This window comes from Aquarana catesbeiana, linkage group LG09 (genome assembly GCF_042186555.1).
Source record: "Aquarana catesbeiana isolate 2022-GZ linkage group LG09, ASM4218655v1, whole genome shotgun sequence".
Classification (NCBI taxonomy): Eukaryota; Metazoa; Chordata; class Amphibia; order Anura; family Ranidae; genus Aquarana; species Aquarana catesbeiana.
The window spans coordinates 36,271,077-36,286,711 of NC_133332.1; the positions used below are offsets into that span (position 1 = coordinate 36,271,077).

Below are 15,635 nucleotides of genomic sequence, written 5' to 3' on the forward strand. Positions count from 1 at the left end.
ACATCAGGGTCCCCAGAGAGCCCCCCCATACATCAGGGTCCCCAGAGAGCCTCCCCTTACATCAGGGTACCCAGAGAGCCCCCACTTTACATCAGGGTCCCAAGAGAGCCTCCCCTTACATCAGGGTCCCCAGAGAGCCCCCCATACATCAGGGTCCCCAGAGAGCCCCCTTACATCAGGGTCCCCAGAGAGCCCCCTCCTTACATCAGGGTCCCCAGAGAGCCCCCTCCTTACATCAGGGTCCCCAGAGAGCTCACCATACATCAGGGTCCCCAGAGAGCCCCCCATACATCAGGGTCCCCAGAGAGCCCCCCCATACATCAGGGTCCCCAGAGGGCCCCCCCATACATCAGGGTCCCCAGAGAGCCTCCCCTTACATCAGGGTCCTCAGAGAGCCCCTCTTTACATCAGGGTCCCCAGAGAGTCCCCCATACATCAGGGTCCCCAGAGAGCCCCTCTTACATCAGGGTCCCCAGAGTGCCCCCTCTTTACATCAGGGTCCCTAGAGAGCCCCCTCTTACATCACTGTCCCCAGAGAGCCTCCCCTTACATCAGGATCCCCAGAGAGCCCCCTCTTTACATCAGGGTCCCCAGAGAGCCCCCCATACATCAGGGTCCCCAGAGAGCCCCCTCTTTACATCAGGGTCCCCAGACAACCTCCCCTTACATCAGGGTCCCCAGAGAGCCCCCTCTTTACATCAGAGTCCCCAGAGAGACCCCTCTTTACATCAGGGTCCCCAGAGAGCCCCCTCTTTACATCAGGGTCCCCAGAGAGCCCACCATACATCAGGGTCCCCAGAGAGCCCCCCATACATCAGGGTCCCCAGAGGGCCCCCCCATACATCAGGGTCCCCCGAGAGCCTCCCCTTACATCAGGGTCCTCAGAGAGCCCCCTCTTTACATCAGGGTCCCCAGAGAGCCCCCCCATACATCAGGGTCCCCAGAGAGCCCCTCTTACATCAGGGTCCCAGGAGAGCCCCTCCTTACATCAGGGTCCCCAGACAACCTCCCCTTACGTCAGGGACCCCAGAGAGCCCCTTCTTACATCAGGGTCCCCAGAGAGCCCCCCCAGATATCAGGGTCCCCAGAGAGCCCCCCATACATCAGGGTCCCCAGAGAGCCCCCCCATACATCAGGGTCCCCAGAGAGCCCCCCCATACATCAGGGTCCCCAGGGAGCCCCCCATACATCAGGGTCCCCAGAGAGCCCCCCATACATCAAGGTCCCCAGAGAGCCCCCCATACATCAGGGTACCCAGAGAGCCCCTCCTTATGTCAGGGTCCCCAAGGAGCCCCTCCTTACGTCAGGGTCCCCAGAGAGCCCCTCCTTATGTCCGGGTCCCTAGAGAGCCCCTCCTTACGTCAGGGTCCCCAGAGAGCCCCCCATACATCAGGGTCCCCAGAGAGCCTCCCCTTACATCAGGGTACCCAGAGAGCCCCCTCATTATGTCAGGGTCCCCAGACAACCTCCCCTTACGTCAGGGTCCCCAGAGAGGCCCTTCTTACATCAGGGTCCCCAGAGAGCCCCCTCTTTACATCAGGGTCCCCAGAGAGCCCCCCCATACATCAGGGTCCCCAGAGAGCCCCCCATACATCAGCATCCCCAGAGACCCTCTCCTTATATCAGGGTCCCCAGAGAGCCCCCTCTTTACATCAGGGTCCCCAGAGAGCCCCCCCATACATCAGGGTCCCCAGAGAGCCCCCCATACATCAGGGTCCCCAGAGAGCCCCTCTTACATCAGGGTCCCCAGAGAGCCCCTCCTTACATCAGGGTCCCCAGACAACCTCCCCTTACGTCAGGGTCCCCAGAGAGCCCCTTCTTACATCAGGGTCCCCAGAGAGCCCCCCCATACATCAGGGTCCCTAGAGAGCCCCCCCTTACATCAGGGTCCCCAGAGAGCCCCCCCCATACATCAGGGTCCCCAGAGAGCCCCCCATACATCAGGGTACCCAGAGAGCCCCTCCTTACGTCAGGGTCCCCAGAGAGCCCCCCCTAAATCAGGGTCCCCAGAGAGCCCCCCCATACATCAGGGTCCCCAGAGAGCCTCCCCTTACATCAGGGTCCCCAGAGAGCCCCCTCTTTACATCAGGGTCCCCAGAGAGCCCCCCATACATAAGGGTCCCCAGAGAGCCCCCTCTTTACATCAGGGTCCCCAGACAACCTCCCCTTATGTCAGGGTCCCCAGAGAGCCCCTTCTTACATCAGGGTCCCCAGAGAGCCCCCTCTTTACATTAGGGTCCCCAGAGAGCCCACTCTTTACATCAGGGTCCCCAGAGAGCCTCCCATACATCAGGGTCCCCAGAGGGCCCCCCCATACATCAAGGTCCCCAGAGAGCCCCCCATACTTCAGGGTCCCCAGAGAGCCCTTCTTACATCAGGGTCCCCAGAGAGCCCCTCCTTACATCAGGGTCCCAGACAACCTCCCCTTACATCAGGGTCCCCAGAGAGCCCCTTCTTACATCAGGGTAACCAGAGAGCCCCCCCATACATCAGGGTCCCCAGAGAGCCCCCCATACATCAGGGTCCCCAGGGAGCCCCCCATACATGAGGGTCCCCAGAGAGCCCCCCTCCTTACATCAGGGTCCCCAGAAAGCCCCCCATACATCAGGGTCGCCAGAGAGCCCCCCACATACCTCAGGGTCCCCAGAGACCCCCCATACATCTGGGTACCCAGAGAGCCCCTCCTTACATCAGGGTCCCCAGAGAGCCCCTCCTTACGTCAGGGTCCCCAGAGAGCCCCCCCATACATCAGGGTCCCCAGAGAGCCTCCCCTTACATCAGGGTACCCAGAGAGCCCCCTCCTTATGTCAGGGTCCCCAGACAACCTCCCCTTACGTCAGGGTCCCCAGAGAGCCCCTTCTTACATCAGGGTCCCCAGAGAGCCCCCTCTTTACATCAGGGTCCCCAGAGAGCCCCCCATACATCAGGGTCCCCAGAGAGCCCCCCCATACATCAGGGTCCCCAGAGAGCCTCCCCTTACATCAGGGTCCCCAGAGAGCCCCCTCTTTACATCAGGGTCCCCAGAGAGCCTCCCCATACATCAGGGTCCCCAGAGTGCCCCCCCATACATCAGGGTCCCCAGAGAGCCCCCCCAATACATCAGGGTCCCCAGAGAGCCCCTCTTACATCAGGGTCCCCATAGAGCCCCTCCTTACATCAGGGTCCCCAGACAACCTCCCCTCACGTCAGGGTCCCCAGAGAGCCCCTTCTTACATCAGGGTCCCCAGAGAGCCCCTCCATACATCAGGGTCCCCAGAGAGCCCCCCATACATCAGGGTCCCCAGAGAGCCCCCCCGTACATCAGGGTCCCCAGAGAGCACCCCCCCATACATCAGGGTACCCAGAGAGCCCCTCCTTACGTCAGGGTCTCCAGAGAGCCCCTCCTTACGTCAGGGTCCCCAGAGAGCCCATCCTTACGTCAGGGTCCCCAGAGAGCCTCCCCTTACATCAGGGTTCCCAGAGAGCCCCCTCTTTACATCAGGGTCCCCAGAGAGCCCCCCATACATCAGGGTCCCCAGAGAGCCCCCCCATACAACAGGGTCCCCAGAGAGCCTCCCCTTACATCAGGGTCTCCAGAGAGCCCCCTCTTTACATCAGGGTCCCCAGAGAGCCCCCATACATCAGGGTCCCCAGAGAGCCCCCTCTTTACATCAGGGTCCCCAGACAACCTCCCCTTACGTCAGGGTCTCCAGAGAGCCCCCTCTTTACATCAGGGTCCCCAGAGAGCCCCCCCATACATCAGGGTCCCCAGAGAGCGCCCCCCATACATCAGAGTACCCAGAGAGCCCCTCCTTACGTCAGGGTCCCCAGAGAGCCCCTCCTTATGTCAGGGTCCCCAGAGAGCCCATCCTTACGTCAGGGTCCCCAGAGAGCCTCCCCTTACATCAGGGTCCCCAGAGAGCCCCCTCTTCACATCAGGGTCCCCAGAGAGCCCCCCATACATCAGGGTCCCCAGAGAGCCTCCCCTTACATCAGGGTCCCCAGAGAGCCCCCTCTTTACATCAGGGTCCCCAGAGAGCCCCCCATACATCAGGGTCCCCAGAGAGCCCCCTCTTCACATCAGGGTCCCCAGACAACCTCCCCTTACATCAGGGTCTCCAGAGAGCCCCTTCTTACATCAGGGTTCCCAGAAGGCCCCCCATACATCAGGGTCCCCAGAGAGCCCCCCCATACATCAGGGTTCCCAGAAGGCCCCCCATACATCAGGGTCCCCAGAGAGCCTCCCCTTACATCAGGGTCCTCAGAGAGCCCCTTCTTTACATCAGGGTCCCCAGAGAGCCCCCCCATACATCAGGGTCCCCAGAGAGCCCCCAAACATCAGGGTCTCCAGAGAGCCCCTCTTACATCAGGGTCCCCAGAGAGCCCCTCCTTACATCAGGGTCCCCAGATAACCTCCCCTTACATCAGGGTCCCCAGAGAGCCCCTTCTTACATCAGGGTCCCCAGAGAGCCCCCACATACATCAGGGTCCCCAGAGAGCCCCCCATACATCAGGGTCCCCAGGGAGCCCCCCCATACATGAGGGTCCCCAGAGAGCCTCCCTCCTTACATCAGGGTCCCCAGAGAGCCCCCCATACATCAGGGTCCCCAGGGAGCCCCTCCTTATGTCAGGGTCCCCAGAGAGCCCCTCCTTATGTCAGGGTCCCCAGAGAGCCCCTCCTTACATCAGGGTCCCCAGAGAGCCCCTCTTTACGTCAGGGTCCCCAGAGAGCCCCCCCATACATCAGGGTCCCCAGAGAGCCTCCCCTTACATCAGTGTACCCAGAGAGCCCCCTCCTTACGTCAGGGTCCCCAGACAACCTCCCCTTATGTCAGGGTCCCCAGAGAGCCCCTTCTTAATTCAGGGTCCCCAGAGAGCCCCCTCTTTACATCAGGGTCCCCAGAGAGCCCCCTCTTTACATCAGGGTCCCCAGAGAGCCCCCCATACATCAGGGTCCCCAGAGAGCCCCCCATACATCAGGGTCCTCAGAGAGCCCCCCATACATCAGGGTCCCCCCCAGAGAGCCCCCCATACATCAGGGTCCCCAGAGAGCCCCTCTTACATCAGGGTCCCCAGAGAGCCCCTCCTTACATCAGGGTCCCCAGACAACCTCCCCATACATCAGGGTCCCCAGAGAGCCCCTCTTACATCAGGGTCCCCAGACAACCTCCCCTTACGTCAGGGTCCCCAGAGAGCCCCTTCTTACATCAGGTCCCCAGAGAGCCCCCCCATACATCAGGGTCCCCAGAGAGCCCCCCCATACATCAGGGTCCCCAGAGAGCCCCCCCATACATCAGGGTCCCCAGAAAGCCCCCCCATACATCAGGGTCCCCAGAGAGCCCCCTATACATCAGGGCCCTCAGAGAGCCCCCCCTTACATCAGGGTCCCTAGACTGCTGACCCCCTCCTTCAAGATGTTCCCCATGTACCTGGCTGGTGGAGGTGGGAGGCGGCGATCAGCAGCTCTATGGTGTCCACAGGCAGGGAATCTCCATGAGGCTTGTAGTTCTTCTCCTGAGTGTATACAGTGGAGAGGGGAGGGGCCTCTGACCTGGGCATGTATGAGCAGCACAAGCAGAGCGACTCACTGAAAGTGAAACTGATACCTGCCCGGGTCAGAGGCCCCTGCCTTCTTCTCTCCACTGTATACACTGACACTGGGGAAGAACTACAAGCTGCAGGGAGATCCCACCGCCCACAGGAACAATAGCTGCCTCCCACCTCCCCCCACTGCATTCCAAGCGGCAAGCCAAAGGTGCAGGGGGAGATGCCGGGTCTTGGCCCCCCCACAGCGGCAGAATGACAGGGCCCAGTCGCAAGTGCGACTGCAGCGACCCCTATAGTTCTGCCACTTGCCTGCCCCTTGGATTGATCTTTCACCCTGCTACACAGGGGTCTCACATAAGTGAGTGGCTCCAGAATAGTGTTCGGAGTTTAGAAAACCAGTTTTTGGTTTTTGTGTTCCCAGAACAGGGTCTGGTTGCCTGGAGGCTTCAAAGCGATTTGGGTGGGAGAAGCCTCTACCCCTGTCCCCATTCTTTCCTGACCGATGCCCTAAGCTTGATGGTACTGCCTGCTCCCTGGACAAATACTCTGGCTGTGCTGACCATAACTCTGCCTGCTGCATGTACTAACTATGGACAGTATTCCTGCCTGCTGCATGGATGATCCTTTGATCATTTTGCTGCTGCTTACCACATCCCTGCCTGCTATCTGGACTAATGCTTTGGCTGTGCTGACATCTCTACCTGTACTGACTATTCCTGCCTGCTGCCTGTTTTGCTGTCGCTGTCCACGTTCCTGCCTTCTGCCTGGACCGATGCTCTTCTCTGTGGACCACTGCACTACTAAAACTGCAGGTAATCAACAATGTGATAGGTTGGCAGGAATTCGTGTGTAATGTATGCTCCTAGAACAACTGACAGTGCTACTTGGATGTTGGGCCTCTGTATATCTTATAAATGGACAACTTTGTATAAAAAAATGCGTTTTCATTTTTTTTCCACATATTCCAAAAACTTCGGGAAAAAAATGAACCATTCAAAAGACTAATTATGCCTCATAGATTATACGTTGGGATGTTAGCTTTCCAAAATGGGGTTATTTTTGTGGGCATTTCCATCATCCTGGTGCTCCAGGGCCTTCAAAATTGTAATAGGTGGTTGAGAAATGAGATGTGTAATTTATGCTTGTAGAACGCTTGACGGTGCTACTTGGATGTTGGGCCTCTGTATGTGGCCAGGCTGTGTAAAAGTCTCACACATGTGGTATTGCCAAACTCGGAAGGAGTAGCAGAATGTATTTTGGGGTGTCAGTTTTGGTATGTGCATGCTATGTGTTGGTAATATCCTTTAAATGGACAACTTTGTATAAAAAAAAAATGCGTTTTCATTTTTTTTCCACAAATTCCAAAAACTTCGGGAAAAAAATGAACCATTCAAAAGACTAATTATGCCTCATAGATTATACGTTGGGGTGTTAGCTTTCCAAAATGGGGTCATTTTGTGGGCGTTTCCATTGTCCTGGTGCTCCAGGGCCTTCAAAATTGTAATAGGTGGTTGAGAAATGAGATGTGTAATTTATGCTCCCAGAATGCCTGAAGCTGCTATTTCAATGTTGGGCCTCTGTATGTGGCCAGGCTGTGTAAAAGTCTCACACATTTGGTATCGCCATACTCAGGAGGAGTAGCAGAATGTATTTTAGGTTGTCATTTTCGCTATGTACATGCTATGTGTTGGAAATATCTTATGAATGGACAACTTTGTGTAAAAAAAAATGCGTTTTCATTTTTTTTCCACAGTTTCCAAAAAGTTCTGGAAAAAAATGAACTGTTCAAAAGACTCATTATGCCTCATAGATTATACATTGGGGTGTTAGCTTTCCAAAATGGGGTCATTTTGTGGGCGTTTCCATTGTCCTGGTGCTCCAGGGTCTTCAAAACTGTAATAGGTGGTTGAGAAATAAGATGTGTAATTTATGCATGTAGAACGCCTGACGGTGCTACTTCAATGTTGGGCCTCTGTATGTGGCCAGGCTGTGTAAAAGTCTCACACATGTGGTATCGCCATACTCAGGAGGAGTAGCAGAATGTATTTTGGGTGTCAGTTTTGCTATGTACATGCTATGTGTTGGAAATATCTTATAAATGGACAACTTTGTATTAAAAAATGCGTTTTCATTTTTTTCCCACATATTCCAAAAACTACTGGAAAAAAATGAACCATTCAAAAGACTCATTATGCCTCATAGATTATAATTTTGGGTGTTAGCTTTCAAAAATGGGGTCATTTTGTGGGCGTTTCCATTGACCTGGTGCTCCAGGGCCTTCAAAAGTGTGATAGGATGTCATCGAATGAGATGTGCAATTTATGCTCGTAAAACACCTGACGGTGCTAGTTGGATGTTAGACCTCTGTATGTGGCCAGGCTGTGTAAAAGTCTCACACATGTGGTATCACTATACTCAAGAGGAGTAGTAGAATGTATTTTGGGGTGTCATTGCAAGTATGCATGTGCTGTGTGAGAGAAATAACTTGTTATTATGACAATTTTGTGCAAAAAAAAAAAAATTTCCAAGAATTGTGGGAAAAAATTACAACTTCAAAAAACACACCATGCCTCTTACTAAATACCTTGGAATGTCTGCTTTCCAAAAAGGGGTAATTTGGGGGGTATTTGTACTTTCCTGGCTTGTTAGGGCCTCAAGAAATGAGATAGGCCTTCAGTACATAAGGTGTGATCAGGTGTGATCATTTTTCAATGATTTGCACCATAGCTTGTAGACTCTATAACTTTCACAGAGACCAAATAATATACACTAATTTGGGTTATTTTTACTAAAGATATGTAGCAGTATACATTTTGGCCCAAATTTATGAAGAAAAATTACTTATTTACTTATTTACAAAATTTTACAATAGAAACTAAAAAAAAGTGTTTTTTTTTTAAATTTCTCTCTTTTTTCACTTATATTGCAAAAAAATTTATAAAACAGCGGTGATTAAATACCACCAAAAGAAAGCTATGTTTGTGAGAAAAAAATTATAAAAATTTGATTTGGGTACAGTGTAGCATGACTGAGTAATTGTCATTCAAAGTGTGAGAGCACTGAAAGCTAAAAATTGGTCTGGGAAGGAAGGGTGTATAAAAGCCCTGTATTGAAGTGGTTAACTTTCCCCACATATCTCAAACAATCAAAAAATGGCTCATGTTAGGACTGGTAATTTCAAACATATTACCCTAGGTTTAGATGAACTTTAAATCCCATATATGCTGGGACCCCAGCTGATTTCAAATCAGGCCAAATCAGGAACAATTTTAAAATTTGTGCATGTACTTTATATATCTCTAGAGTTAAATATCAATGAGAGAATAGGGATTTGTCATCTCTGGATCTCTACTGGTTATAATATGAAACTTTAGTACCTAAACTTTACATTGTTTTGTAATTATGATTAATGAATCTTACATGTGACAAAGCGCATAATTTGAGCTAAAAAATAATCTAAATCTATATATTTTTTTAGGTTGCAGAACATGGGAGAAGTCTGAAGAATGAAAAACTCTTCCTTATTTTATCGCTTCATATACAGCTTGAAACTTTGCATATCTCTTGTTCTAACCTTCTGCAATAATTACCTTTTTATGATCATATGTGTGTTACACTACTCCAGTAGGAGCCACTGGATAAGATGGGTCCTCTGTTCTTTGCCTCGACCTTCTCAAGAACCTCAGTTCCTCTGACACACCGAGTTGATTGTCAAAATATACAATATCACAGGGAATTACTGAAAGCAATACTTAGTATCCAATAGTAGTGCTATATCAAAGAAAACAGGCACCAAACTAGGTAGTAAAGGCAAACCTAATATATTGTCACCCAATATGGTTGGTAACTAGGCAAGCATAAAATGGTTTAACAATGGTAATAGCACAATTTAGCATATAACGTGATTAACAATAAGGACTAGGCATAAGATGACATTTGGCATCCAGATCAGCATAAACAGTAGCAAGGCCACCTAAAGTGCAACAGTGAGCAGTAGTAAAGTTTAATCTGTTGGAACTATACCACCAGAGCACATTTACTAGTTTTAGACCCACTGGGTATGTACTGTCTAAAAGAAAAAGATAATTGTAGCCAAAGGGGCAGGGGAACAAAAGGAGAGCTTGCAGTAAAATTATTACAGGAGGGTCAGTCCTTTGAGTTGTTCTTCTGCCGTCCTTTAAGAGCATCTTTGCACTTAATGACAGTCCCAGTTATCCTGCAAGCAGTATAGGTATGGTATAGTCTCTGCAAAGGTGTAATGTAGATGAGCTTCAGATACAGTAAAGGTTAGGTAAAATGTGGTATGGGGTTGGTATAGGGGGAGTCTAGGTTGCAAATAAATACGGTATAGAGTGCAGTATACATGTGATATGGATTGGGTACACTTGGTGTCCTACTCTCAGTGGCTCAGTCTCTGCCAGAAGTATAAAAAATGGGTGAATAGCCATCTCATAAGTTCCCAGGATGCTGCTGTGTATGCTCACTGTAGAAGATGGCCCCCTCAGTCTATCCCTGAAAGCCTTCAGTGATCAGTAGTGGAAAGCAGGGATTGAGTGGACACTCCAGCCTCTCTGTGGCACTATGCAGGATCTGCAATGTGGGTGGTGCTGTGCTGCCCCGGGTGTCCTCACTCTCGGGCTCAGGCTTGCATCCCCACAGGCAGGTGAATACCTTAATAGAGGCGCTCTGCTGTCCCTCTCTCCTCAGCGCCAAGAGAAATAACTTTTCCTAGGCAGTTTAACAAAAATACTCTCTCCACTCCTGCTACTGCACAGTGTCCCCTGGGATCTGTAATCCAGTCTATGGGTCCCATTATATGCCTTCCATCCCAAACTACAACTCCCAGGATTCTCAGCATTCTGCATAGAAGTCTATGGGCTTGCTTGACTTTAGCTCTCCCCCTGCCGGCCATAGGAGAATGGCGCAGCATGCATTAGTTTCTCAGTAGAGGTAAAGAATTATAAAAGGCAAGGGGTTGATTTCCTAAAACTGTAGAATGCAAAATCTGATGCAGCTCTGCATAGAAACCAATCAGCTTCCAGGTATTTTTTGTCAAAGCTTAATTGAAAAAACTGAAGTTAGAAGCTGATTGGCTACCATGCACAGCTGCACCAGATTTTGAACTCTCCAGTTTTAGGACATCAACCCCAATATTTCCTTCTCCATATTGCTTTAGCCCAGCACCTGGCTATATGTGTATATCATGTACATGTCTAGTAGGGAAATTAGCATGCAAACAAATTGCACTTTTATAAATGTAATTATATTGATATGTATATATACAGTATGTAACAATAATTGGAAGACAAGTGCAACAAGAAAGAATACTGTATTCATTTTTAGAAAATGTGATTGCCATAAATCTGAAATCTGGGAAAAACAAATAGTGTCAAAATACAAAAACCATGTTATATAACTTGAATCTTGGTGCCCTTTGTATATTCCTCTCAGATCTGTGCAATATTAATAGTTAGATAGATTGTAGGGTTGAAAAAAGACAGGTTTATACAGTTCAACCTGTGTGTGTGTGATTTTTATTCTCTAACAGTTCTCATAGCCCTGTATATTTTGCTTCCAAGTTGTTGATACTCTCAGCTAGTATCACTTCCTGGAGGAGGTACTTCCACATTTTTGCTACTCTAATGCCCCGTACACACAATCGGATTTTCCGACAACAAATGTTGGATGTGATGTGAGCTTGTTGGCTGAAAGTCAGACCGTGTGTACGCTCCATCGAACATTTGTTGTTGGACTTTCCATTAACAAATGTTGGCTAGGAGGTTCTCAAATTTTCCACCAACAAAACTTTGTTGTCGGAAAGTCCAATCGTCTGTACACAAAAAGTTCACACATGCTCAGAATCAAGAAGAAGGAGCCGCACTGGCTATTGAACTTCCTTTTTCTTGGCTCGTCGTATGTCTTGTACATCACCACGTTCCCATGTTCGTAATTGTTGCCTAACATTTGTGTGAACGTGTGTATGCAAGACAAGTTGGAGCCAACAACCTTCGAACAAAATTCCACGGTTTTGTTGTCGGAAAGTCTGATCGTGTGTACGGGGAATAACAGTAAAGAACCCTTTTTGCAATCTAAGGTTACACTTCCTTTCATCTAAGCTCAAATCATGCCTGTACGTCCTCTACAGGGACCTCCATCTCTCTTGTTGCCCTTCACAACTTTTGCTCATTCAACAACTTTTTTCCTCTTATTAAAAGAGGATACAATCCCTACAGATTGCATCAGGAGTTTCTTTGTATAATGAACAGTCTCTGCTAATCTTTCTCCTTGAGCATGCAGGCAGGTGCAGTTAGTAAGTGTAGCGACCACATTTTTGTTCAATAATCTAATGTTGTGTTATAGCTTAGTATTTGGCACCATCTAGTGGCTAAAATTGTGAATTAACTTGATTTTATTTTTTCTTTCTGAAGAATGTGAGAAGATGATAGGAAGTGACTGTGTTGTTTACTTTTCACATTAACTTGACCTACCCACAATGCCAATGCCTACCCACAAAGTGACCTCCCATGAGCACCCAAGGACTGAACTGCATGCTGGGTAGGATATAAAAGGGCCCACAGCGGCCATCATAGCTCTGTTATGGATGCATGGCCTGCCTGCAAGGATCTATGAGGAGGTGTTCCACAGAGTTATGGCCTACTGTGCAGAGCGGAACAGTCAGCGATCCTGCTTTACATCAGTGTGCTAGTGTAGCAGTGTGATCGTTCCAGAGACCCTTGAAGGAGGTAACCGAGGACTCCCGGTCATCTGTGAGCAGTCTTTGATCCGGCCTTACATCACAGCGTGCTGGAGCAGCAGTGTGATCGATTCAGAGACCCTTGAAGGAGGTAACCGAGGACTCCTGGTCATCTGTGAAATGGAACAGCGTGACAGCGTGGCCGTGGCGAACGAATTGAGATATGGTGGAGCAGAGGCATCCATCTACTGTGGACGCAGTGTGGTGAGAGGGCTGCTGCCCAAAGTTTCATTGATGCACTTTCACACACTTGCATATTAAACACGGTGCTGCTGGGACCTGTAGTCTACAGAGGAGATTTAGAGGGATAGAGACGGAGTTTAATATAGGCCTCAAGCCTGCATTTCACTACAGTTTGACACTGTGTTATACCAAAATACTTGCACCGGAGACAGTTACAGTGCTGCCGCACCACAACAATAGTTTAACAATCATTTTGCTTTACCTGGGTTTTGTTAATCACTGGATTACAAATTAACCTACACATAGCTAGCAGAAGACAGAAGAAAAGAAGGACTGTCTCTGTTAACACAAGGCCTTGCATTCTACTGTTTCACAGGGTTATTGTGACATAAAGCAGTGGGAGCTCCCTAGTAATTGTGCTATGCTTTATCAAATTGCAATTGTTCTTTCGCATAGACAGAGCGTGCTGAGAGTGGGACAGTGCCCATAGTGAAGTCAGTTCACTCTGCCATTGGTCCCATTTCAAAGACACATTCCTAAGAGGTTAATTTAAACAACTTTTATTTGTATGGTACTGTTGTGAACTAAATCTGTTGGCTGTCACACTACGTTGGTCTGACAGTACAACTGCTGTAAACACTATCACAAAAGCAGATATAGTAAAATCTTATTCTTGTTTAAGTACTATTGTGTGGAGTGCTGTTGTTTCCTTTGCATTCCTGACCAGGTGGAGAGCTGGAGGTAAAAGGTAGTTATATTGTGAAGTTGTCTTTAAGTTCATGCTGCACACTAACATTACACCACAGCTGTGTCAAGGGGACTGAGTCAAGTTATAGGGGGTGTGAAAGCAGAGTACAGGCCCAAATCAAAATTCAGCAGCTCCTTTTGGGGTAAGTGCTACATGTGGGGGCGTCATCCAGGATACTGTTACTCTGCAAGCAAGCCCATCCCCTTGGCACCAGTATGGACCCTGATGCTGCGATTCAGTGGTGCGAAGAAGAAGGCGCCAACCCAGAATCAAGTGTAGTGATTGAATTCCCTGGGGAGGCCTGGACTGAGGAGAAGATTGGTCAGATAGTGCAGACATTGTCCTTCAGCAAGAAAACATGGGTGATCGATGTCAGACCTGATCGTGAGGCCTCATGCACCCATGTGTAACTGGAATGGAAGAAGGAGATTCCTGACCGTTTGCAAGGATCCAGTGTGCGGTCAGCTGACCAGACTGAGTTTCGTTTAATCCAGACACCACACAGGTGTTGGCCAAGTACCAGTCAAGTTAAGGCCATGAAGGAAGAAGTCCCATCCGCGGCACCTTTAGCCATGATCGGACCAGAGTTCTTAACAGCCATGGGGGACTTTGTATCCAAATGCCAGAAGAGCATTTCAGTCTGTTCTGGGGCTGACTATCGTAAGCTACGATTCTTCTCAGGAAGAGTTCCCATCCCCTCTTGAAAGGATGATTTTGACAGTTGGTTTGATCAAGCTGTCCAGGCAGTTGAAGAATGGGAGGTAGCTGATACAGTAAAAAGACAAAGATTGGTCGAAAGCCTGCGAGCTCCAGCTTCTGATGTAATTCGGAACCTGAAAAGAGACAAGGCCAGCTGTACCACCTCTGAGTGTTTGGAAGCGCTTCAAGAGAACTATGGGGGAACTGAAGATTGCACAGAGTTACTCTATACCACAGCTGTGTCAAGGGGACTAAGTCAAGTTATAGGGGGTGTAAAAGCAGAGTACAGGCCCAAATCAAAATTCAGCAGCTCCTTCAGGGGTAAGTGCTACATAAGTATGCCACTAGATGACTCTGTTACAGAATAGTGTCTGGTTACAGCAGAGAGTGTCATCAGGTGCTAGGCCCCTTTTAGGTAGACCTCTCCTGCAATGATGTCATGGATGAGTCAGTGCCCAGTTATAAGCCAGGTTGCAAGAAGTCTGAGTACACTTGGGGCATGGGAGCCAAACACCCTACACCACCAAAAATGTAACCAGCACATGGAGGCCCTGTACAAGACAGGAGGCCAGGAAGGAGTAGATCTGCTCCCAGGAGAGCCAGCTGTAGACTTTTTGACTCTTATGGAGGTTGGGGGTCTAGGGCAGATTGCAAAATGCCTTTTAGGCCAGGCCAACAGTTCCCTGAGTTAAGCTGCTTCCATGGAGGGTCCCGAAAGAGGTGTATCTATGGAGGAGGGGACTACATAGAGCCGAGTCCTATAAGTAATAATGACCACAGGTAGAACGAAAGACTGTTAGAGGGAGATGGCTGCTAAAAGTGCTGCACATGTTTTCACATGTGACTACTGAGGGCCATTCACTAAATCTGATTGACTGTGTATTGTCAAATAACTCCGAAATGTATGTCGATGTGATGTGGCTGTTATGCCATTCCCTGAATTCCATCAGTAAAGTGCAGTAATTCTACTCATATGTGTGGACATACCTTCCTTGGGATATACAGTAAAGGTCAATGGGTGGGAATGATGTGTGGAGGCCTCTGGCATGGAGTGGGGCAGAAGATTTTGAAGGGTTTGGCCTCAGCAGGAGGGGCAATGTTCTAGCAGGAATGGAGTGGGGGTAGGGACTTGTGCTATGGACACCAGTTCTAGCCAATTACTAACCAGTGGCGGGCCGTCCATACGGGGCACAGGGGTGCCGCCCCATAATCCATGCGTATGGCCCCTAATCTACATGCAGGGGACTGGACACATGGATTTCAATGTTTTTTTTTTTTTTGAAGCACGTGATTGGAGTCTGAGGCTCTAGATGGCATCAAAAAAGGGTGGGCTTGGGGCACAGAGCATCGCTCCCTAAGCCCACCCAGTTGTGTGACAATAGCAAATTAATATTCGCTATTGTCGTCTTGATTCTCCTACCGGCCAATCAGGAAGCGGGTCCTGAGACCCGATTGGTCAGGGAGTCTTAGGACTCCCAGCCAATCGGATCTCAGGACACACTTCCTGTTCAGCTGGAAGGTGAAGCAACAGCCCTGGAGTGAGGAGTAGCTGGAGCGAGGAGCAGCAGCCCTACCCCGAATCCTTGTCATTTGCCTCCTAAGGTAAGGCAGCCTCTGATCGCCACCTTCCCTTCCATCTTCCACGCGGGGGAGGATTGCTGCCTTGCCATCCATTTCCTGTGGGGAGGGGCTGGGTGGCATTGGTTTGCCAAAATATTGAGCTCC

At 49.8% G+C, this 15,635-nt stretch overlaps 1 protein-coding gene across 2 annotated transcripts in view; it reads left to right on the forward strand.

Annotated features, from left to right (window-relative positions):
- Positions 1-15,274, forward strand: part of LOC141107506 (class I histocompatibility antigen, F10 alpha chain-like) — a 115,212-nt gene extending 99,938 nt beyond the window's left edge. For both annotated transcript variants that reach the window (XM_073598276.1, XM_073598275.1), the window contains exon 6: positions 9,005-15,274. In XM_073598276.1, coding sequence (XP_073454377.1) covers positions 9,005-9,029 — 25 coding nt within the window. In that variant the 3' untranslated portion in view covers positions 9,030-15,274. The remainder of the gene's footprint in view (positions 1-9,004) is intronic.
- Positions 15,275-15,635: the final 361 nt, after the last annotated feature.